A 24377-nucleotide genomic window follows, 5' to 3' on the forward strand; every position below is an offset into this window, starting at 1 on the left:
AGATCCCTGGATTTATTTCACAGTGAATTATAACTGAACTCTTCAGTGCCCTGGGCTCACAGAGGGAAGAGTGGGAATTCACCCAGGGGGCAAAGAGAAGGCCTTGATAGGGACTTAAGCCTGTGGAGCCTGGTCTATATCCCAAGCCAAGAAGGTACTGGAGTATAAGGGAGGTCTCTTGTGTCTGTCCTAGTACATGAGTTTAGCTCATCTGCTTTGGAGCTAGTGGGAGTCAGGTGGGGTAAAGGGAGGGGAGGCAGTAGTGTGAAAAGAACTGCCAATCCTGGGTCCTGACTACTAATTCTTACTCTACTACTGTGAGACCCTGGACTGCTCATCCTCCTCTCTGATCCTCAGCTTCTTTAGCTGTACAATGAGAGACTTGTGCTTGATTGTCTTCAACGTCCTTGTGATTCTGAAATCTATGTTCTGTATGCTGCTGGGTGTATGCAGGACATGAGCCCCAGTGGGACTCTGTGTGGGGATTTGACATTGGGAAAGTGAAAGGCTCTTTGAGGTGGGGAAACAGAAGGAATGTGACAGGGGATAAGGATGTCTTGTGGACGTGTGAGAGAGTCAGAGGCAAACAGAGAAACAGAAAGAAGGACAGAGAGGATGAAAATGAAGAGGGAAAGAGTGTGGGAGGGGAAAAGGTAGAACAAGGTGAAAGAGACTTCAGTAGAGGGAGGAAATTGAAACAGTGAGAAATATAGACAGCAAAAAGAAATGAAGCTGGAGAGTCAAAGATGGAGGTAGGCAGAGAGAGCAATAGGAGAAAGAGGATGGAGAGAAGAGGGGAGAAGAATGCTGGGGTGCAGGGGGGAGGGGTCTGACCAAGTCCAGTGCCAGTTCCATATGCTCAGAGTGCTGAGTAAGGCTTCGCAATCCGTGCCCTCAGCTCATTTGAGAAACAGAACACTTGGTATCAGGTTCTGCTCTGGCTATCCGGAGCACGATCTGCAGCAGACAGGCAGACAGTAGCTCCCTGGGTCTGCGAGGCCTCACAGCACTTCAGGCAGAGAAGCTGGTGGAGAGAGATATAACGGAACTTCACCCTGACCTCAGCTCCTCTCCCTATCTCTGGGAGTCCAGATCTGGTAAACGAGGTCTGGGATCCATTCTGCCCTGGAGGGCACAGTTGGGGTCCCACATCAGCTCTGGCCACCAGGAGCAGCTGGGTGACACAAAGCAAAGTGAGGTGGCCAACCCAAAAGTCAAATGGGCGATGACACTGGCTGCCGCCAGGAGTGGCCCTCCATGATCCTCTGGCATGCCAGCCTGGCACAGTAGGAAGAGCACAGCACTTGGATTCAGGTTGGGGTGTGAGCCCTCGCTCTAGGCCCATCACTTCCCTTCTGTGTTCTCAGTGTCCACATCTATAAAATGCAGACAATGACCCTTCCCTCCTACAACTGTGCTGAGGTTTAAGTGTCCTGTATGCTAAGTAACAGCCAAATGAACTACCACATCGTAGGTGCTCCATAAGGAAGTAGTGTTCATAGCTCCCTGAATCACACAACTGCTCTCCACCAAACAAGCAAAGCAGGGGGAGGAGAGAAGTAACCAGGGCGATGTAGCTTCTGCTTCCAAGAGCTTTTCCGAAAGAAGCAAGATAGCCCTATCCTTAGGTGATGGACTTTATAGTCAGATAGACACAGGCTTGTGCCGTAGTTCTGCCACTCCCTACTGGTGGCTCTGACACCTCAGTATCTTCATCTGTAAAGTCCCATTGCTGTCAAGTCGACTCTAATTCACAGTGACTCTATAGGACACAGTAGAACTGCCCACAGGGTTTCCAAGCATTACAGAAGCAGACTGCCACATTTTTCCCGTGGAGCAGAGCAGCTGTGAAATTGAACTCCTGACCTTTCAGTAAGCAACCTGGTGCTCAACCACTGTGCTACCAGGGGTCCTTCATCTATAAAGTAAGGGGCACTAAAACCAGTAACCAGTTGCCCTCGAGTTGATTCCAACTCGGGTTGCCTTCATGAGTGTCAGAGTGGAAATGTACTCCATAGGGTTTCCAATGCTGATTTTTGGGAAGTAGATCACCGGGCCTTTCTTCTGAGGTGCTCCTGGATGGACTGAATCTCCAGCCTTCACTTAGCACCCAAGCACATTAATTGTTTGCATCATCCATGGTCTTTAGGGGACACCAGAACATCTTGTTCCTAGGCTGTTCTCAGAATTCAATGAGACAATAAGTATAAGGCCTGACATAAAGTATTACTTCAGGACTAGAAAAATGATTGTAACAAGTCCCTATCCCACAGGACAGGTGTGAGGATTAAATGAGACCATATCTATAAAGAGACCAATAGAGGACCAAACCAAAAAACCAAACTCATTGCAGTCGAGTCATGTCCGACTCATAGTGACCCCTCCATGGGTTTCTGAGGCGGTATCACTATGGAAGTAGATTGTCCAACCTTCCTTCCGAGGAGTGACTGGTGGGTTTGAACCACCAGCCTTCTGGTTAGCAATCAAGTGCCTTAGGCACTATGCCACTAGAGCTCCTGACTAAGACATAAGATATGCTTAGCAATGCTATTTCCCTCCTTATTAGCTGGCAGGTGGGCCAAAGATTCCCCATCACTCACCTCCACACGTGTGGGATTCAGCCAGTGGGGGATGTCACGTACGGTCACATTCACCGGCAGGATGATGGACTCGCTGTTGTGGTCCAGGCACGAGGTGGCACACTCCGACCCTGAGAGCAAGAACAGCACAAGGTGTCCACCCGTCTCTCCTGATGCCTCCATGCTGCCCTTCCCAGAGCAGACCCTGCCACCGTTGGCCTAGTAGACTCAGTTATCCCACCCTCAAGGGCAGTAGGAAGGAGTCAACTCTCCTGGCAGGGCTGCCTCTGGTCTCCCTGACTCTGTTCACTTGTCTCCAATCCAGCTGGCATCCACCACCCCGCTCGTTGGCCCTGAGCCCAGTTTGGTCATCTCCTATGCTCAAAAGCCTGTCCAAGGCTTTCTACAACTTGGACAAAATCCAACTATCTTTTCTGGGCATTCAAAGCCTCCTAGAGTCTTGCCCAATCACATCTCCCACTGACCACCTTCACTTTTTGGTTACTCCAACCAGACTGAAGTCTAGTTGGTTTTCCACCCATTCCCCATCCTTCTCATCTGTGTGCTTCTACTCCTGTTCAGCCCTTCTCCTGAAATATCCTCCTGATCTGTCTTCCCATGGGAAAATCCTATCAGTTCTTCAAGGCTTAGTTCAAATCTTCCAAGAACCTGCCCTGACTTCTGCAACTGAACCCTACATCTTCTGAATTTCTACTCTACTGGATCTGTCTCTTTTGGGCACTGATGTGGTTTGCTCCAGTTTTGAGATTACTCCTCTTGTGCCTCCTCTCCACAGTTAGAATATTGCCTATGGGAATCCAGGGATAGACACTGATTTATCTGAGCATCTCTGAGTCTATGCCAGTACCTGACACACAAGGAGAGTTTAGTAGGTGAAAGATGAGCCTATGGATACAACAGCAGCTTGTTAGTTCCTACTCTTCATTCATGCTCTCCCTTGGATCTTGAAGACCCTTCCCACTCCTCTTCAACTAGTGTATTACTGATGATCCTTCACATCTCAAACCAAGTGTCATTTCCTCAGAGAATACCTCACTGGCTTCCTGACAGGCCAAATCCCCTCATAGGCATCAGTTATAGTTTTTGCCACATTATTATTTCCCATTTGCTTGGCAGCTGCTATATTAATAGCCCTCTTCCCTGCTGGATTGTAAACTCCATGAGGACAGCACTGTCTGTGCTTCCTATTCTATGCCCAGAGCCTAGCACTGTGCCTTGCAGATTGTGATCACTCAATAAATATCTGTGAAATGAATGAAAAAAACAATAAGCGAGTAACTAAATGAGGAAATGAATCCATGAATGGATGACCAAATGAATGAATAAAGCAATGAATGAATGATGAGTAGGCTTTTAGGAATGTCATGAAGGAGGACAGAAGTATGTAAATGGATGAGTAAAAAAGTAAACGATTGAAAAAATGGATAAATATATGAAAAAATGAATCAAGCAATAAGTTAATGAAAGCATGGGTGACTAACAGGGACAGGGTTAATACATAGAAGCTACTGGTCCAAGGACTTCTGGGTGAAGACAGATGACTTTCAGGCTGTGGGTTGGCAAGTTGATGATAATTTGGTTCGTTCATCCTCTAGCCTGACCTCATACATTATAAGGTCTCCTGAAAGTTCAAGCCTATCCTGTGAGGTTTCCAGGACTCCAGAGAGGTGTTCATTCATGTAGGCAGAGAACTGACTATCAGAATTTGACCAGGGGCCTGTAGAGATCATGCAGTCAAGACCACCCTCAGACATCAAATGGCTCCTAGGAAGAATCAAGTTTTTTCTTTAAATTCTATGAGCCATTCTAAATGTTCCCTTCCAAATATATATTTATAAATTTATAGTGTATGTACGTATGTATGTATGTATAAGGAGCCTTGGTGGCCCAGTGGTTAAGGGCATGGCTGCTAACCAGAAGGTTGGTGGTTCGAACCCATCAGCCACGCCATAGAAGAAATATGTAGCAGTCTGCTTCCATAAAGACTACAGCCTTGGAAACCCTATGGGGAAATTCTACTCTGTCCTACAGGGTCACTATGAGTCGGGGAAAAAAAAAAAATATATATATATATATATATATATATATATGTGTGTGTGTGTGTGTGTGTGTGTGTACGGGTGTGTGTGTGTGTGTGTGGATATGTGGATATGTGTATTTTATCTAACCAATGTCTTTCCTGTTGTCATTCTCTTCTATCTAAGAGACATATGTCTGAAGAGGGTGTGGTGACAGGTTCCAGATGATTTTTAGAACCTCTTTACTTTAAACATAAGGACACTGAGCCTGGAAGGGAGAAGATTCTTGGCCTTGCCAGGTGGTTTTCATATGTCACCTCATTTCACTGCAAGTTCAGCCATGCAAGATGAGCACCATCCCATTCACTTCACAGATGAGGGACGAAACCCACAGAACTCAGGTAGCAGAACTGATGGACGTGGCTTCAAACCCACGTCTCTCTGAAGTCCAAGCCTAGCTATGCTTATGGTGTAGCCATACAGAGAGAAGAGAAGGGAAGCTAGCAATGGAAGGGAAGAGAAGGAGTGAAGGGACAGAGGTGAGAAAAAAATCAAGGAAAAACAAAAACAAAAAAAGAATGATGAAAATGAGGGGCGGGGGGTGGGATTCCCAAGCAATCAGAGAACCAACGTAGTGGTGCGTATTTTATCTTGAGACTGGTTCTAAGGGAGTTTTTAGGGAGCAAAGGGCACTCAGGAAATGAGACACGGCTGTGATGATAAAATTCTTTTTTTGGGGAAAAACACTGCCTCTCAGCAATAGAAAAAAGCTATCTTATCTCAAGAGGAGAGAAAAAGGGAAAAAAAAAAAAAAAGGCAAACAGGAGGCAATTGCAGTTGCGTCTTAATTTCTCTTTCTGAGTCTCCTCTCCCCTCCCCCATGCTCACTCTAGGACTTCAGGACCAGGCCACTGTGTTGTGATATACGAGCCGTAATTGGCATCATTACAGAGTAGTGATCTCACCACCACCCCCTCCTTCCCTGGAGAAGCAGGCATGGTGGCAGCAGTGGTGGCAGCAGTAGCAGCAACTTTCTGAAGGCTTATTACTGTCACTAAAGCCACTCCAGACTGCTGGGTGAGGGGCGGGCGGAGAGATCTATGACCCAAGAATGCATCCTCCAGCCTCCAAGCCCAATACATACATGCTCGCAGGGCTTCAGAACAAATTCCTCTCCAGGTAGTGGGTTATACTCAAGGAGGGGCTTAGCCTGGGAGGTGGACGGAGGGGTGTTTACAGAGGAGGAGGGAGAAGAGGCTGGGAGTGGGGGAAGGAAGCCTGCTGTCTCTCCTTCCTTCTCTTCTCTCTCAGCTCTCCCCCAATGTGCCCCACACACCCACTCACCCTGAATTACTATATTCATAAAATGGACATCTGGGGTGCAGTGGGAGCATGCAGAACCAGGGAGAGGATGGAGATGCAGAGCTCCTTTCTACTTTGACCTTGAGAAAGCTCAGGAGACCGGGAAATGCCACCATCACACCCTGTCCTCTATCTCTAGACAGGGAGTGGAGGGTCATGCATTATGGCTCATCTGTGTGCGGTGGTAGACTGTGAATGAATGCACTATATGTACAGCGTGGTCCTGTGGTGTATTTGTATATGTGTGGGAGCTATGTCTATTTCTTGTGTATCCTTCTGTATGCTTCAGGGCATAACATGTGTCTGTGCCCATGATGTGTATGTGCACTTGTGTGATGCACGTGTGCATGTTATGTGTGGGTTTATGTCCTATCTGCTTATGGATGTATTTGTGTGAGTGATATATTTGTGTGATATTTGGCCACTACGCACTTGCTGGGTATCAGCTTGCTGCATGATGTATGTGTTTGGTTTGGAAATCTTTGCATTGTGATATCTGTTCGTTTATGCACATATGAATACATCTGCATGTGTCAGTGGATGTAAATTTGCAAGAAGTCTGTTTCTATAGGCTTTTGAAAAGGTCACTTAATTAGAAATTTTCTCCTAGGACTACTCAATGCCAGTCACAAATATTCTGAATTTTCACTTTTATATCCAGATTGACTTAAGGGTCATCACAGACACAGTTGCCCATGTCCACTCACACCCATCAGGAGTGACGGTGAGGAGAAGGACTTGGGACAGAGCAGCCAACACAGCTTACCACTGCTACACCTATTTGCCCAACCTTCTAGAATGCCTAAGCCAGCAAACCCTACAAGATCCCACCTCTCATGGTACTTGGTCAGGCTCCTTTGGATTGGGAGCTCTGTAAGCTCTTTGTGTACCTTCTGAATCTCAGAGAGAGAGTGCAGGAGTGTTGATCCCTACTCTAAGTTTAGTGAACAATTGGCTTTTGAGGCTGTGTTTCCACTTTCAAAAGAAGGCAGTCAGCCCTGATGGTGGGACACTGCACATCGCTCTGCCCTGTACCCGCACATGGCCTCTCTTCTGGACGTGCAGTGATAACTTTCAATAAACCAGAAGGTTTGCTGGGTGAAGAACATGCTGGAGCTCTATGGGGCTAGGAGTGAATGTGTGCACAGATAACCCTCTGCTCCAGACATCTCTGGTGATAGTTCCATAAATCACATTGGCCATGAGAAAAGACATTCAATTCCCTGGGCTTTTCATCATGGTCAATTAGGGAATCAGCCCTAGAGGTCAGAATCACTGCCCTTAAATGAGGTCACACTCGATGCAGTTCTAGTGTCCTGGGCAGCCATGGAGCCTATGATTAATGCATCTGTCCAGACACCTGGTTGCAACCAGTCAGATCCCTGGAGTCAGACCCCAGGTTGTCAGCCCTCATTGTAAGCATTCTGTGTGCAGCCCTATCATCACACAAACAGTATTTTGAAAATGCTCTTTATCTCATTGTGGAGGTAGCTGAGATGTCATGGAAAGAACCTGGGCTTTGGAGAAGGACAGGCTTCAGGAGTTGGGCATGTCACATTAACCTCATGACTCAATTTCCTCATCTGTTTAAAGGTTACTGAAAGGATAGGAGAAACAGCCTTTCAAGTGCCTGATGCAGGAGCTCATGGACATGAATGTTTAGTGTATGCAAATTTTAAGATTAATAACAAAAGCAGCCACACTAGACACTGGACTATGTTCTCCTAAATATGATGTGGTCTTTCATGTTTCCTTCCCTTTGACACATGGTTCCTTCTGCCTTGGGTGCCATTTTTTGCCCAGCAAGATCTTGCAACTCTCTGTGTAACTGTCACTCCTCTGGGAGCATTCTATGTGCCCCTAGGCAGCAGTCACCTTTTCTACACTCCTATGTAACTATGCACACTCACCAACACCTGCTTTGCCCATATTTGCCTATATCTGTGTCCTTGACTCTCTTTCCCAGTAGACTGTGCACTCCAGGAGGACAGGGTATTCTTTGTTCCTCTAGTACCCAGCATAGATCCTCATACAGTTGAGGTGCCCAGTGACCACCCAGGCACCAGCCTTGAGCTCCTGGAAGGCCACACCCCTTCCCACCACTTACTCACATGAACCCATCATACCTATAGCATAGCCGGTAGGGCACTGCAGTTTGAGGTTGCTGTTGAGCTGGTTCGGGGCAGAGCACTGGCCTTGCATCTCCTTGCAGACGTGGAAGGAGCCACTCCAGGTGCCATCTTTCCGGCAGTGGATGACGTTGCTCCCCCGCCCCTGAACACCACGGAAACATGATCAGGACCAACACAGACCTCTATTCCCCAACATGATACGCCTCTTAGAATAAAAGAGGAAGTAAGTTCTCATCTCCCCAGAGATCTGAAAAGTCTTCCAAAACAATTTCTTAATGATAGTAAAATCCCAGTCACCCTGGAAGAGGTAGATATTGTAAATATTCCCATCTTACAGATGGGGACACTGAGGGCCCAGGGCAGGTCTCAAGGCTTCCCAAAGAACCAGTGTGAAATGGAACCCAAGGTTTCTAATTCCCAGCTTAATGCTTTCAGAGATTTTGATCAGAAGAGTCATCATAAAAAAGGTGCTTTGTTGTTTTCACTGAGAAGGGAGGCACCCATATGCTCCCCAATTCCAGTGCAGGTAAGAACTAGAGCCATTTATAAGGGGTTATGTGTAACCAAAGCCTGTTTCTTCTCAACCCATGAGAGCCTCTAATGTCAGTGTTCTAACATATGCTAACTAGGCAACCTTGGCTCAGTTAAGAACATCCCCTCCACTCCCCTCCTCTTCCCTTCCATTGGCACCAAGAGGGTGATGTGGGAATACATCTATCCGTGTCCCCTCATTTCTTTAAAATAGGCAGAGATACAGTTTCTCAATCTATTGCAATGTGGTACACAATTATGGAGAAGCTCCTTCTCCTACCCCTCCCTTCCAACTTCCAATGTGCTTCTCTGTACACATTGCAGAACTGCCACTACATTCAAGGCATGTTTATTAGTGCCCACTCTGTGCCCAGCTCTGTAGGGTCCAAAAGTAAAGAAAGCCAGTGTACCTGCCTGGTACCTACTGTGAGCTGGGAGGGAAGAGTCACTTAAGCAGCCAATCATAACATAAATGTGACTGTGTTTAGTGATGCTGGGCAAGCATTGCCCCAGTGCTGTGAGTACATGGGGGAATGGAGGGAGTAAGGAGTCAATCAGCGAAGCCTCTCAGAGTAGGCCATATATGGGAAAGAGTTTTCGAGGGCAAGTAGGATAACAGGTAGCAAAGGTATGGAAATGCATTCTTGGGGGAAGGAATGGCATGTGCAGATGTAAGAAAGCTCAGTGAGCAGCAGAAAGCCTGGTGTGGTTCTGATTCTGTGGCTCCAGGGAGGGAATAGAGGAAGATGAACTGTACAGTAGATAAGGCACAGATCCCTACATGCCAGTTTAAGGAGTTTGGGTCTATTCCATAGGAGATGGTTCTAAATCGGCACTGGATCTTTCAAAAGATCTGTCTGAGAACCACTGTATACTCTCTCCCTTTTAGGCTTATAATATGAAGAGAGAGTCTAAGTGAAGCCAAAGAAGTTGACTGTGCTCTACCAGCGTAAAAACCTACTCAGTGGCCCACATGACCTTCAGCTACCTTTCCAAACTCCTGTGCCTGCCTCCGGAGCCCTCACAGCCTTAATCTGCTTAATTCTTTACTCATTGCTCCCCACAGCACCACCACCAACCTTGAACTTCGGTTTGCGGTTTGTATTATTGCATTCCCAAATGTACCATATGCTGTTTCACACACCCATGCTTTTGCACTTGCTCTCCTTCTGTCTGCTAAGACCCCTGCCCCCACTGCTGCACCTGGAAAGCACCTTTTTATTGGGCAGGAACCATCCTGTCCTGATACTGTCCCAGTTCCAATGGCATGCGGCCTTAATGTCTCTGGCACAGAAGGCATTGCCGCTTTGTTACCATCTGTTCCTCAACTGTATGATGAACTCCACAAGGCCTAGGAGAGTGCCCTCATCCGCCCTGTATCCTTAGAGCCTTCCAGAGTGCCCAACAGGTCCTGGCTACTCATATTGGTTCACAAATTCATAGATATTTTTACTCATTCAAGAACTATTTGTTCAAGAATGGATGGGGTGAATAAACAGAGAGTGAGTAGATTATTTTTTAATAAACAAGAAAATGAATGAATGCAAGGATGAGGAATAAATGAGGCAATGAAGAAATGCATGAGTGAGGGAATAAATGAATGCATGCCTGAGGGAATGAATACACTAATTAAAAAGGCTGATACAGGCTGAAGCTCCCCTGTCTGAGAAAACAGCTGCTAGTAAACTGGATTCAAAAGGGAAAGGGGCTCTTCTCTGAACCTCTCCCAGGCCAGTAGGAGGGAGGAGGGTCTGACTGTGGTGGAAACATCCTTGGCCATGGGAGAAGCGTGGCCCATTCTGAGCATGCAGCTGCAAGACAACTTGCAGAGTCCATTCCCAGAGGCTCAGCACGATCTCAGGGCAAGTTCATGCTGCTGCTTGTAGCTTCAGACAACCCTGTCTCTCCCTCCCCAGAGCCCCAGGCTCCAGGCCCCATGATTCTGTTGGGTCCTCAGGGGAGTAGGAAATTGACCCCAATTTCCTGGAGCCTTGGCCTGGGCCTATAAAGCTTTTGGCCTCCAGCCCATGAAGGGCTGCAGACTTCAGCACTATGTAAGCCAGGAGTGGCTGGAGAGCTCAGTTTGTAGCAGAAAATGTATCAGAACTAGCTGGAATCTGCATAGGGAATTTCGAACTGGGAAGGCCCCATTACAGAAGTTAAATGCATAAAGAACTGTTCTCAGTGCCTCTAGTCATTCCCCCTCCTGCCCAGCTCATCTGGCACTTTCTGCTGCTCACTCAGTCTGCCTTAAAAATGGTGCACATCTCGCCGATGTTCATCGCAGCACTATTTACAATAGCCAAAACTTGGAAACAACCTAGATGTCCAACAACTGAGGAATGGATAACCAAACTTTGGTACATTCACACAATGGAATACTATGCAACGCTAAAGAATAATGTAGAATCTGCAAAACACCGCATAACGTGGATGAACTTGGAGGACATTATGCTGAGCGAAATAAGTCAGTCACAAAAGGACAAATATTGTATTAGTCCGTTATTGTGAAAGTTAAGGAAAGGTTTATATATTGGAGGACATTTTCTTTGTTGGTTACCAGGGGTGGGAGGGAAGGGGAGGGAATGCTGTTAGATAGATAGAGATAAATATTGATTTGAGTAAAGGGAAGGGCAATGTACCAAATGTGAGTGACCAATATGGCAGCATTGAGGATGAGAAAGACAGAGAGAGTTACATGGGCAGTACAAACAACAAATATGAACCCCTTTGTAAATACAATACTGAGTTGTCAATGAAAGCAAACATGGGTATAGGGACGGATAGATGGGTGAACAAGCTAAACAATTATGTATGTCTAAATGGAGAGTGTATCCAAGATCATATATAGGGTTGGCAGACAATGGTCCTATAAGTTTATGTGAGTGATCAGAATTCCCAGGTGTATAGTAGAGCTGACAAGGGGCAAGGTTATGGTCATTGCTTGGTCACAGCCAGCTACCCAGAGTGACCGAGTAGTTGATTCTGTGGGCTTGGGACCGTAGTCGCAGGGGACATCAAGCTCAATTGGCATAACATACTATACAAAACATTGTTCCACCTCCTACTTTGGCGAGTAGCGACTGGGATCTTAAAAGCTAGCAAGCTGCCATCTAGATGCAACAATGGGTGTCTCCTCGTCAAGAAGAAAGAAGAAAACCAAATGAATGGAAACAATCAGTCCTAGCAACTGGTACACCATCTGATCTGCAACCTATACAACTATGAGACCAGAAGAACTAGATGGTGCCCGGCTACCACCGTCATCCACTTGGAAGGGATGTACGAGATCCTGCATAGAGAGGGAGAATAATGTGGAACAAAACTCAAAAGCATTTGGAGGCAAAAAAAAAAAAAAAGAAGGTGGGGAGCAGGTTTGCTGGTCCAATAGAGCCTGGTGAAACCACTGAGACTATGGCCCCTAGCTGCCCTTCAGGTCTGGAATTGATCCCACACCTGTGGTTTCCAGCCAAACAAAGTACAGACAAGTGAGTTAAACATTTACCTCAAGTAGACACACACCCTGGAGAGAACAATCATGGGAGAAGGAAGGGCTGCTTATGCACAGGGAGACAGCTCAGGGCGCAGAAGAGTATGGAGGGATGGACACTGGGAAGAGGTAACTATGGGGAGGAAGTGGGAGGGGAGCTGTTGTATTGTAAATTTTGGTCAATGACATGAGACAGAGTATGTGTGAACTGCTGTACGAAAAGTGAATTTGCTCTGTAAATCTTCACCCAAATCAAAATAAAATAAAAAAAAAAAAATGGTGCACATCTCTGTTAAGACACCTTAGCCTTCAGACCAAAGCAAACTCTGAGAGTGGAAACTCCTGGGCTTCTACAATATAACCCACACTACATTTCTAGCCCCTTCTATTGTGATATAGGGGTCCCTTGGTGGTGCAAACAGTTACTAACTGAAAGGTTCAGGGTTCCAGTCCATCCAGAGGCATCACACACAAAAAGCCTGGCAATCGATTTCTGAAAAAATCAGCTATCAGAAGTCTTATGAAACATATGGAATCTCCATGAGTTGAATGGACTCCAGGACAACTGGTCTATTGCTATGCACATATCCTTCATTCTAGTCAGTCACCTTGTGTCCCTCCCCCTCCACTTCTCTTGCTTGCCCACCTCCATGCTTTTGCCATTCTGTGTCCTCTGAACAGGCAGACTTTTTGGCACTCTTCTGTATTTTCCAATTTCCCTTTAAGACCAGATCCTACCGCACTCTGCACTTGCCTATCACCTGGTGCAAACACTGAGAGCATCCTTGCTGACTGAGTCTAGGTTGACCAGAGGCCTACTATTGTTGAGCCTCCAATCTGGGAAGACCAGAGAACACTTTTTTTCAGGCACTGGAAGGGAACCTATTGGGTGTGTTTGGTTTTGAAGGTACAATTCTGCATGCTAAGGCGAACACTTTCACAAGAGGACCACACATCCCTCGGGGAAACATGCTGAGTCTTTGTGCCTGTGCAGCCATCTGTAAAAACCGAGCCGGTTGCATTCTCTCTAACTTTCCTACCTCTGCAGCTACATAAAGCCACAAAGAGCTGGAAGAAATATAATTATTATAATTATATTATTGAATACTTTTTTGTGTGGCATGTGTTTAACATATATTTAAAACACCCTTTTAACAACATAGTAGAGTGAAAATTGTGTTCCTTTTATGGATTTGGAAACTGAAGCTCAGGAAGTGAAAAAAGTGAGTTCTTAAATGATGCTAGTATAATGGTCAAGAGCAAGGACTTGAGACAAATTGCCTGGATTCAAATCTCAGCTCTGCAACTTCCTAGCTCTCTGGACTTGAGGAAGTTACTTAACTTCTCCAGGGTCTCCACTTCCTCAACTGTTAAATGGCCTGGGAGGCTGTAACCTGAAAGTGTTATCATGAGAATCAAGTGAGCCAGTTTATGTGAAGTATTTTCACCGTGGCATGCAGGGCTCTCTAAGTGTCAACAAAAGCTCTTAACCCCTCTCCTGTCCTGTCTCTAAGGAACTTCAGAATCAACTCAACCAGAGAGGGACAGCCTTGTAGCCAAGCCACAGAAGTATCCTGTGCCAGGGCCAGGACCCATGACTAGTAAAAGCTTAAGTAATTTTACTACAATGGAAGAGGAAGAGGGAATGAATTAATGAATTAGACTAATTCTCTTTAGCGAAAATGAAAATGAGTAAAATAATGGTGGGGAGAAATTATGGTAGTATCAGGACAAGACAGAACCAGGCAGTGCAGTGCAGGAAATAATTAGTTAGATTTTGTTGGCAGCCTGATCTATGTAGGAATCTCAGTTCCACTACTTGCTAGTTGTAAAATATGGGTCAAGCCACTTTCCCTCCTGAACTTCAATTTTATCATATGTAAAATGGGAACAGTGATGCCAGATGCAGTGGGGCTTAAACGGTCTGATCAGTGGAAAGCACTTAGTCCAGCTACTGGCATGTAATACCAAATTCAACCCAACCAGCGACTCGATGGCAAACAACAACAACAACAACAACAGCTGCCATTGAGTCGATTTTGACTCATAGTGACCCCACAGGACATGGTAAAACTGACCCATACGGTTTCCAAGGCTGTAATCTTTGCAGAAGTAGACTGTCACGTCCTTCTCCTGCAGAGCAGCTGGTAGGTTCGAACCACCAACCTTTTGGTTAGCAGTCAAGCTCTTAACCCCTGTGCAACCAGGGCTCCTTGGCATGTAATACCAAAATGCAGCAAATGCACTGCTGTCAAGTCGGATCTGACTCATAGTGACCCCTCCTTGGGTTTCCAAGGCGGTATCACTACGGAAGTAGATTGCCCAACCTTCCTTCCCAGGAGTGGCTGGTGGGTTTGAGCCACCAGTCTTCTGGTTAGCAGTCAAATGCCTTAGGCACTATGCCACCAGAGCTTGTGCTCCATAAATTAAAGCTGTTGTTAATCATTTAGCTCTGTGCCCAGCCAATGCTTTCACACTCATTTTGCTTCCTCCAAGGAGTGGCTCTTAGGAGACCTGTAAGAATTGGTTTAAGACCTTGCTCTGCCAGTAACTTACTCTGTGACTTAGGGTAAGCCTCTTCCCCTCTCTGGGCTTCAGTGGTTTCATCTGCAAAATAAGTGGGTTGCAGTGGGGGTCTCTGAGGTTCTGCCTGGCTTTAAGTTCATGTGAGTCTCTCACATTTCTGACTTCTTCTAGAAGGTTCTGGGTATCTGGGCAAGCATTTGGCACCCCTGGAACAAGAATGTTGTGCCTGCCTGAGGAGACACTGTCCACAGGAAAGTTATAGTATGTCCACAGCAGAACTCATGAAAGCAGAGGCCAGTCCATGCCACTCGTAGCAGGAAGGCTTTTCTAGCCAACTTCTGTGGTTCATCCAATGAACTGAATGTGTTATTGATTCCATTTCCACTCTTTTTCTCCTGTTCCTGCTCATTTGCTGAAATGCATCACTAAGTACATGACTTTCTCCACAAAGAACCTTTAACCTTTGTCCTTTCCCACATGAGCCCCAGTATATGCACCTACCATAGACCCTGTCCCCATCCCATGCCTGTCCCACTCCCCTAATCACCTACAAAACCCTCACAGTACTTTTCACTTGAAACTCAGTCTGAGTTATCACCTCCGACAGCCCAGGAGCATTTGAGCTGTATTAAATCCTAAAACAATTAACACTTCTCTTTGGTTGTCTGGGATGGGATCTCTGCCCTTTGGCACTATTCTGTCCTGGAAATCCTTCCTCTCTTTGTTGGGGGCAGTGGAAAGAGCAGGGCTGTGGAGTCAGAACAGCACTTATTAACTCATAACCCCAGCCATGGGTAAGAGCTCACCCTCCCAGAGGCTTCCTTCCTCATCTTTAAAATGGAGATACTGCTTCTTTTTCAACTTCTTGTTGCAAGTCATCTAAACAACAGAAAGTCTGCACCATCAGGTTGAAAACCAAAAACCAGACCAAACTCACTGCCATCGCATCGGTTCCGACTCGTAGCGACCCCTCCTTGGGTTTCCCAGGCGGGATCACTATGGAAATAGATTGCCCAACCTTCCTTCTGGGGAATGGCTTGTGGATTAGAACCACCAGCCTTCTGGTTAGCAGTCAAATGCCCTAGGCACTATGCCACCAGAGCTTTCCACCATCAGGTTGGCACCCAGTGAACACAGAAAACTGCAGCTGTTATTGTTAAGGTTCCCTGTCTTGGTTTAGAGGGACAAGAAGACTATATATAATGTTAGACCTGAGGTGTGCAGTACGGTGGCCACTAGCCATCTGTGGCCATGTACATTTAAATTGAACTAATTACATTTAAGTAAAACATAATATGTGGTTCTTCAGTCACTTTAGTCATCTTCCAAGTGCTCCATAGTCGCATGTGGCTAGTCACTATCACATTGGACAGGACAGACATGGAGCATTTTCATCATCGCAAAAAGTTCCATTGGGCGGTGCTGGTGTAGTGAAACTAGAGACTGCATATTCTACAAGTTTATTTCAGCAAGAGAGTAGGTTTCACTTTGGCTCATACTGGCCTTCTCATCCCACACATTGGCTTTATGAATGATGGATGCCTCCTTCACTGGCTTTCTGGAGCTGGCAAGGGGCTGCCAGCCAGAGGACTAGGCTTTAAGCCATTGTCTTTGGTTCAATAAGCTCTAAGAGCCAACGTGGAGCATGACAGGTTCTCACCACTGGAAGTGACCTTAACATCAGGTTAGTTCATTTGTGTTTTTCCCTATGCTGTCCTATATGGCTGTGTAAGTTGTACATAATCTCCTTCCATATTATACATGAGGAAACTGAGGTTGAGAGAGGTAAGTAGCTTGCCCAAGGTCCTACAGCTTGTAAGGGGTAGAGCTTAATTGAATTAGAGATTCAATTCAGAGTCCAGCTTCTGCTTCCTACTGGCTCTCAAAGAGTGAAGGAAGTAGGGGAAGGCATTATTTTTAAATTTGCTTTTCGTGGCAGTAGGAAGGAGCGTGTGGCTCTCCCTGCAATGTCATTACCACCTACCATCCCCCACTGGCCCTGTCCCCCTGCTATGCTCTGGAACTTGTTTGAGAAACAAAACATTCTTCCTCCATACAAGCTGTTAGATTCAAGATGCTCTGGGACGTAGGTTTCTACTGTGTTTACAGGCAGCGAGAGGGAATCTGAGGTGAATACTAGATTTGGCTCTCAGGCCCCTGGTCTGAGGGTAGAGGAAATTCACTTTCAGTACAAACTAGAAACGTCAATTGTATTAGGAGCCCATTTGGCACACGCTCCCTCTTCTTTGAGCCGACAAGCAGTACCCTTCTCCTTTGAGTATAGCCTGTCCGCCAGTTGCCAAACAGAGCTGCTTGAGTCGTCTGATAAATTTACATTTTCCTCTCCTTTAAATACAAACTGGCCATGAAAGTTACTTGGCAGGCCCCAGGCAGACTGGGTTTCAGTTTGATAATATGACCACGGCCAGAATATTATTTGGCTCAGCAGTTTGGGTAACTGTTAGCAACAGTTTTATGTAAGGGAACGAGAGGGAAGTTGATCAGAATGCGTGAGGCCATGGTAATCTCTGTCCTTGCTTGTTCTGGCACTGGCTTCTGCTTCCATGGCAGTCGAGGATGGGAATGACTTGGGGCACAGATGCCCATGAGTTTGCAAGCAAGGATTTTTAGGAAGTGTATAGTTGATTCGGTCTATCCTGGATTCTGACTGTGACACAGCCAGCACCATAGTGTTACATGGAGTGGTTGAGTAACCTCTCTGAGTTTCAGCTTTCTTCCATCTGGAAAGTAAGGAATTGGCCTAGATGTTTACTGTGTTCCTTTAATGCTCTTAATTCAATGTCATTTCCTGAGCACCTACTAGGTGCCTGGCATTGTCCTACATGATTACGGTACTGGGAAGATTAAAGACATGGTCAAGAATCTCACAACCTTGTGGGAGAGAGTGAAGTAAAAGTAGACAATTAAAGTGCAGTGCATCAAAGCTATGAAGGGGGAAACCCAGAAGAGGGGCACTAAACCCATCAGAAGGAAGGGGCATGAGAAAGCAATCCTGGAAGTAGGGGTGCCCAAGCTGAATCGTGAAGGATGTTGAGAAGCCAGGCACATAGACAGGTGAGGGGAGAACGTTCAGGTAGAGAACACAGAGATGAGATGGGAGACCATTCTATGGGTCAAGGGAGAGGGGTCTTGAATGCCACCCTACGGAGTTGGAATTTTGTTCTAAGGCAAATGGAAGCCACTGGTTCTGAGAGGGCTGTAAACGGAGGAGTTGTCATGATCAGATTTATGCTCCAAACCAGTCATTCCAGCTGAAATGTAGAGAACATACTGAAGAGCGGCGAGGGAGCAAAAGCAGAGAGCTGAGCACAAAGCTGAGTGGTGGCCCAGGAGAGATGATGGTGTCCTGAGTGAGCGTGGTGTCACAGGGGACAGAGGGAAGAGAATAGATTCAGGACATATTTTGGAGACTTAGTATTATTTGGTTGTGGAAGGAGGGACTAGAGGATGGTGGTTTGGAAAACTGATGGCACGGTGTCTACATCATTCACCACTGACCATTTTGATCATGGTGCCCAGGGTGATGCCTGCTATTTGGTAGGCTGTAAGGAAGAAGCCTTGGTAGCTCAGTGGTTAACTGCTAACCAAAAGGTCCACCAGTTCAAACCCACCAGCTACTCTGTAGGAGAAAGACGTGGGAGTCTGCATCTGTAACGATTCCTGCCTTGGAAACCCTGTGAGGGAGATCTACTCTGTCCTATAGGGTTACTATGAATTGGAATCAACTTGATGGCAATGGGTAACACAGAATGAGTGAAGACAGTATCTGCACTGAAGCCTGATGGACAGAACTTTGACCTCACCTGGCTGATGGTCACTGACCACCTATGAAACAAAAGGACTGGACCATCAACTCTAATTGGTTAGTGCTATTAAGGTAGAGCTCCTTGCAGACCTAAGTTTTCTTTGGAACCAGCTGCCCTCTATTGCCTTTCCCATTCATAACTCCCTACTCATCCTATTTAGTGGTAAGAGGCATGTGTAGGGATTAAAGAAAATTCATTTACGGAACTCTTGCAGCAGGCAGGAATGTCAGACTTTCAGTTACATGGATTGAGATAAATTTCAAGGCCTGCCATCCCCTTCTCCTTGCTCTTTCTTCCACACTGTTCTTACAACTGTATGTCTAGGCTTATGTTTGGGAGCTAATTGATGTCTCAAGATAGAGTTGGTCCCATGATTTTAAATACTTCAGTGACTACAATAGGTGATGATGGTGGTAGAAAACTGCCAAAACAGCCCTGGCTGCTCCAATTAGAGTAACTCACCTTTGATCAACTTTGTAAATTTGAGTTCCATATATGATTTCCTTTGTAAGAGTTCTGTGGTAGTTAAGTTATATATCAACTTGGCTGGGCCTGGTTTGGAGTGGCTGGGCAACTGGATAGTTACTCCCCATGATGAGACTGGTAATCAACTCCATGGTGGAATCTAGTGGAGCAGCTGAGTGGCTGCCTTAGCAATGTGGTCTGCTTCCAGTATATAAGAAGCTTTGAGAATGGTCTCTACAGCTTTTTAGCATGTTTGGACCCTGCAGGTAGCCAAGTCTTCAATCACCAGCCTGCCATGTTTCCTGCTGATCTTGGGACTGTCTATGAACTTGAAGTAATGGCTTGCAATGTTATTTGGTAATCTTGGGACTGTATCATTTTATTTGTTGACCTTGCGTTTGTCAGCCTAAACAGCCAGCAGCTGCCTGAGTTAAGAAAAGCCTCTAGCTTCAGTGCACTGGGTACAAGAGACAATGCTAAAGCTCAAGGTTGTGGGGCTTTCACCCAGCTCCTGGAGCTTGGCACTTTGACCTCAAACTTCTAGCCTTCTAAACTGTAAGAGAGTAAAGTCTTGTTTACTAAAGCCATGCCATTTGTATATTTCTGTTAGAGCACCACTAGAAGACCACAATAGGTCCCAACATTTAAACATTTTTCAAAGTTAGAAATCCCTAAGCAAATACAATATGGTGTTATGGGGAGGAAAATGAGGCTCAGAAAGATCAATAGAAGATAATGAGAATTTCAGCACTGGTGTCATTGCCATTGTAAATTCTGGCACACATAGACAGTCACCTAGAGAAAGTGGTTCTTAAAGGATAGTCTGGCCTTTGGTTACCAGATCAGAGAGGAACCAAAGTATTGATCTCAAGTTCAAAGAGGCTTACCTGGGAGGCATCACTGTCTTCACACTTAATGCGACACTCGCTGTTGAACTGGAAGCCGTTAGTACACTGGTAGAGCCCATGGAACTTGGGTGGAGGTGGGTCACAGGTTACAGGAACACATGCTCCCTCTTGCCAGCTGCCATCTTGGGTACACTGTGTCTTGAAGGCTCGTCTTTGGGAAGTGTTGAAAGAAGAGACACCTCAGTGACCAAATGGATAGGCCCACACCGTACCAAAACACTGGAGCCAGCTCACCTCTCCTTTCCTTTCCCCACCCATGATTTCCTACCTGTGGTGAGGGATATGTGTAGGGATTAAGGAAAATTCATTCACAAAACATTTTCAGCAGGGGCAGGCAGGAGGGTCAGACTTTCCTCTGGTTACATTCAGACTGAGATAAAATTCAAGCCCTGCCAGCCCCTTGTCTTCTCATTTTTTTCCACAGGTTCTGATGAGTGCTAATACAATGATGATATTACATTCTACTATTCAATGAATAACTATGATGTGCCAGGCACTTTGTGAACAATTTACATACACATCCTCATTTAGTCTCCATAAGAACCCTCTGTGGCAAGTGTTATTATCATCCCCATCTTAAAATCCAACCCAACCAAACCTGTTGCTGTCGAGTCAATGCTTACTCATAGTGATCCTATAGGGCAGAGTAGAACTGAAGGCCCAGAAAAGTGAAGTCACTTGCCTGTAATCACACAGCCAGTAGTAGGCAGCCAAGCTAGAACTTAGTTAGCTCTGTTTGGCCCAAGTCTAATGGTATCAATAATGTACTTGTAGCTTCCTATAGAACAATAGGATGAAGGGTGGCCACTCCTTCCAGCAAAGAAACGAACACTTCCTCCCAGTGAGGCAGCCAGACCTGGCTCTTCTCCTTCCTAGAATTTAAGAGTTTGTGTCTCCAGCCCCACTTACTTTTTTGATTTCCGAGAGGAGCCAGGCACGTGGTATCCAGGTTTGCATTTGTACTTGCAGAAAGAGCCCACTTTGTGCTTGTTCTCCCGACACCTTGCTGTCTGGAGGTCTGCATTGGGCACCGGGGGTGGAGCCAAGCACATCAGCTCACACAGGGCCTCTGGGAAGGACCACAGCCCATCTTCCATGCAGGTCAGGAGGCTGTTGTTGCCTGGAGGACACAGGCAGGCAAGGTTAGCAGAGAGAGGGGTCTCTGACAGCCAGGATAACTCAAGAGCTGCCTGGACTTAAGGAGACTTGAAGAACCAGAGGTTCCTCCAAGTGAAATTCCAAACCTTTCCACTTACAACTGAGGAGGCTGGGAAGATCAAAAGAGCTGACACAAAGAAGAGGCCCACACTGGGGCAGTGGCTTGTGACATACCTACAGTGAATTCAAATGGAAGCCTCCTGCCTCCTGCTCCTGAACCTCTTATGCAGCAATAGAAAGAATCCTCCACAGTCCTTTACACAATCCATCCTCCTTGCTTTCCAGGTGAGGCACATACGCCCAGTGATGAAGGAGGTGCCTTCCAGTAATTGATACTGTAAGCCCCTCTCAGAAACTACTTGGCATTCTCTCATACCAGTGTGCCATGTGACCTCAAGGCACCCCTCCTGCTCTGGGCCCCTGTACCCTCCTAACTGGCCCAGCCCCCCTGCTGCCTGCAAGTGACAGCATCGTGTTGTCTGGAGGTTTGATTTTCTTTGCAGGCCCCAGTGTTCAGTGAAGCTTTGCCAAAGCAGCTGAGTGAGCAGCACTCCCCCTGCAGCCCGTGCCAGCTCTGACAGACATGCTGATTGCCATCGGGAAGCTGGCCTGATGGGGAACGTTGAGAATAAAAGTAAAACGTGGGGAGTTAGGCTTTTCCCTGCCAGATCATATATTATCGAGGTACAGACTGCCCGAAACCTTCCTAAGACAATTAGAGGAGGAGCTGAAACTTGTGTTCCCCAACCAAATCCTCCTCTTCCCACTTATTACTGAATGGTGTTGACAACCAGGGCTGGAATCATGTTAGAGGCTCCAGGATTTAAGGTTGGAAGGTCTGATAGGGAAGGAGGTAGGGAAGAAACTGACATTTCCTGAGCATTTATATGTACAGGGTGCTTCTGATAGGTCATCTCATTTCTTCTGATAGTGAGATAAGTGTGACAATTTCCACTTGGAAACAGAGGGTCACAGAAATAAAGTGACTTGTCCAAGTTCCCACAGTTAGTAAAAGACAAAACTGAGATTCAAAATTAGTTTGGTATAACTAAAGAGGCAGTTGTTTTTAATGGGAAGTTAGCTATATATGCTCAGCACAGCTCATGTTGTCTACTGTTGGAGGGGCACATCTCAACTCCCCTATCTGTAGAAAGAAAACATTTGTGCCTCCCTTTCAGGGTTGTTGAGAAGGTTAAATGAGAAAACCTTCAGGAAGAGTGCCCAGAAAAGTGCTGCTCATGTCCTTATCTGCTTCTTCCTTGCTTGCTTTCTCCTTCCTTCTTTCCTTCCTTTCTCTCTTCCTCCTAACCTTTCACCTTCACCAGCAGATCTGTGAGGACCATGAAGTTGAAGCATTCAGACATCTGATGATAAGCACTTATTCAGTGACTGTTATATGCCTGGTACTGTTTTGTATGTTGAGGACAGAGCAGTGAACAAAACCAATAGGCCTCTGCCCTCTTGAAGCTTATATGTTAGTGGGTTAGAGAGGCACACAAATTATACCGAGAAAGTGAATTAGCTGATGTGTTAAAAGGCAGTAAGTGCCATGGAGGAAAAGCAGAGTAAGGAAGAAAGATCGGGGAGAGAGTAGCTTGCAATCTTATGCCGGCCCTTCTTCTTCCCTCATCCCCCTACATTTTCCTGTGTGATTCATCTGGAGCACACAGCCAGTTCGTCTGTATGTGGCTCCCATGTGGATATACTGGACTACTGAAAACTAGAGCCATGTTCACATCAAGTGAAAAGAGTAAGGAGTCTGGAACGCTGACTCATTTGGCTTCCAGACGAGCAGAGGGGCTTCCAGAACACCAGAGACCCCCGGCTTCTTCTTGCACTGGCCCTGCAATCTGGGCAGTGCTTGGGGGTGCTGAAGCATAGCAGAAGCTTAGTGCAAAGGCTAGTTGTAAAAGATATTACAGCACATCCCCAACAGATCCCCCAAGAGGGATAAAATATCTGTGGAAAAAGTGTTCAGCCTCTTAAAAACTACCCCATATTAGCAAGCAAACTAAACTGTGAAATGAAAGTCATAGTTTTTTTATGGCAGAATAATGTTTTTTTAAAAAAAAAAAAAAAAAAAAGTTAATCAAGAGAGAAAATAAGAACCTGCAATGGAAATCCGTGAAAGGGTGAATAGGAGTTAGTGGTGTGCCACAGCCAAGAAAAGAACCAGCAGGAATTGGTGATTCAGGACCATGGACATGCCCTGTCCACCCCACCACCCCCACCACCCCCACAACAAAGAAAACCCAGGAGAGGCAGACATTAGGTGCAGATTCAGTATTCCCACCTCAGCTGTAGCCACGATCCTACATTGCCAGGCAGCTCTGAAGAAAGTAAGGTATGACAGATGCCGTCTCTGCCCTGCCCTCATCCCCTTGGCGTTCACCCCTGTACTCTGAAGACTCCCCACTGCACCTGCAACTCTCTGCCTGAGGTCTTTTTTTTTCCAGTCATGGATACATGCCCAGCCCACACATGGGGAAATCTGAGAGCACTGAGGAGTTAATGCCCCTGGATGTATCATTCAACCAATGATGGAGTTGGTGGATGAAATGCCAATTTTTAGAGTAGGAACATCTCTGAGGAATATTTTACACCGTCTCCAAGAGTTTCCCTGAAGAATTGAGTTCTAGTTGCCCACAGTGGTAAGTGGCTTTAGAACTGACCCTTATTGGCTTTTATCTTCTCCCTTCCTCACTCCCTTCCAATATTTCCTGAGGCAACAAGACTAAGACTTAGCTGAGGGCATTTCTGAGTCTAGGGTTCCAGTGGAACACAAGGGTGCTGATGTTAGAGATTAGGTCCAAAATACCAAAATTAAGTTCAAGCTCTGCCCCTAAATTGTTAGGTATCCCTGTACCTTCACTTGTTCATCTTTAAAGTCAGGAAAAGTAATCTTGCTCAATCTGTCTATAAATGTGGTAAGAGATTTCGTTCTCTAATGAGTATTAAAATGATCTGTAAATTGTAACAATGTCAAAAAAAGGTGCACCTATTTTTATTATTTTACTTTAGAAATTACCCAGAAGAATAAGTTTCTCAAGGAGTCACTTTAAGAATGAAATTAACAAAGAGGGGTTCACAAGGAGGGAAATGTCAGAAGACCTAAGGTCTGGTGTTCTTAGCACATGCCACATTGTGTTGGTGCTGTCCACTTTATATGGCCTGCATCTTGTTCATCCTTCTATCCCCAGTGTCTAGTCTAGTGTCTAACACATAAAACCAGTTGCCACTGCATAGTAAATATGAAATGCCCCCAACATGGTTGAGTTGAGGTTGACTAGAAGATGTAATGTTGCATTTTCAGCCAATTAATTAAACTTTTGTGAATTTGATTTTAAAGTTTTCTTTTTG

At 45.9% G+C, this 24377-nt stretch overlaps 1 protein-coding gene across 1 annotated transcript in view; it reads right to left on the reverse strand.

Annotated features, from left to right (window-relative positions):
• Positions 1–24377, reverse strand: part of PAPPA (pappalysin 1) — a 298174-nt gene that overhangs the window by 31177 nt on the left and 242620 nt on the right. Inside the window, exons 16-19 of the mRNA XM_007936757.2 lie at positions 20769–20979; positions 19839–20010; positions 8107–8254; positions 2601–2710 (exon numbers count right to left, since the gene is read on the reverse strand). Of these exons, the coding sequence (XP_007934948.2) occupies positions 2601–2710; positions 8107–8254; positions 19839–20010; positions 20769–20979 (641 nt within the window). The remainder of the gene's footprint in view (positions 1–2600; positions 2711–8106; positions 8255–19838; positions 20011–20768; positions 20980–24377) is intronic.

The sequence above is a fragment of the Orycteropus afer genome, unplaced genomic scaffold, assembly GCF_000298275.1.
Source record: "Orycteropus afer afer isolate SDZICR_OR568_19922 unplaced genomic scaffold, OryAfe1.0 scaffold00037, whole genome shotgun sequence".
NCBI classification, from domain to species: Eukaryota; Metazoa; Chordata; class Mammalia; order Tubulidentata; family Orycteropodidae; genus Orycteropus; species Orycteropus afer.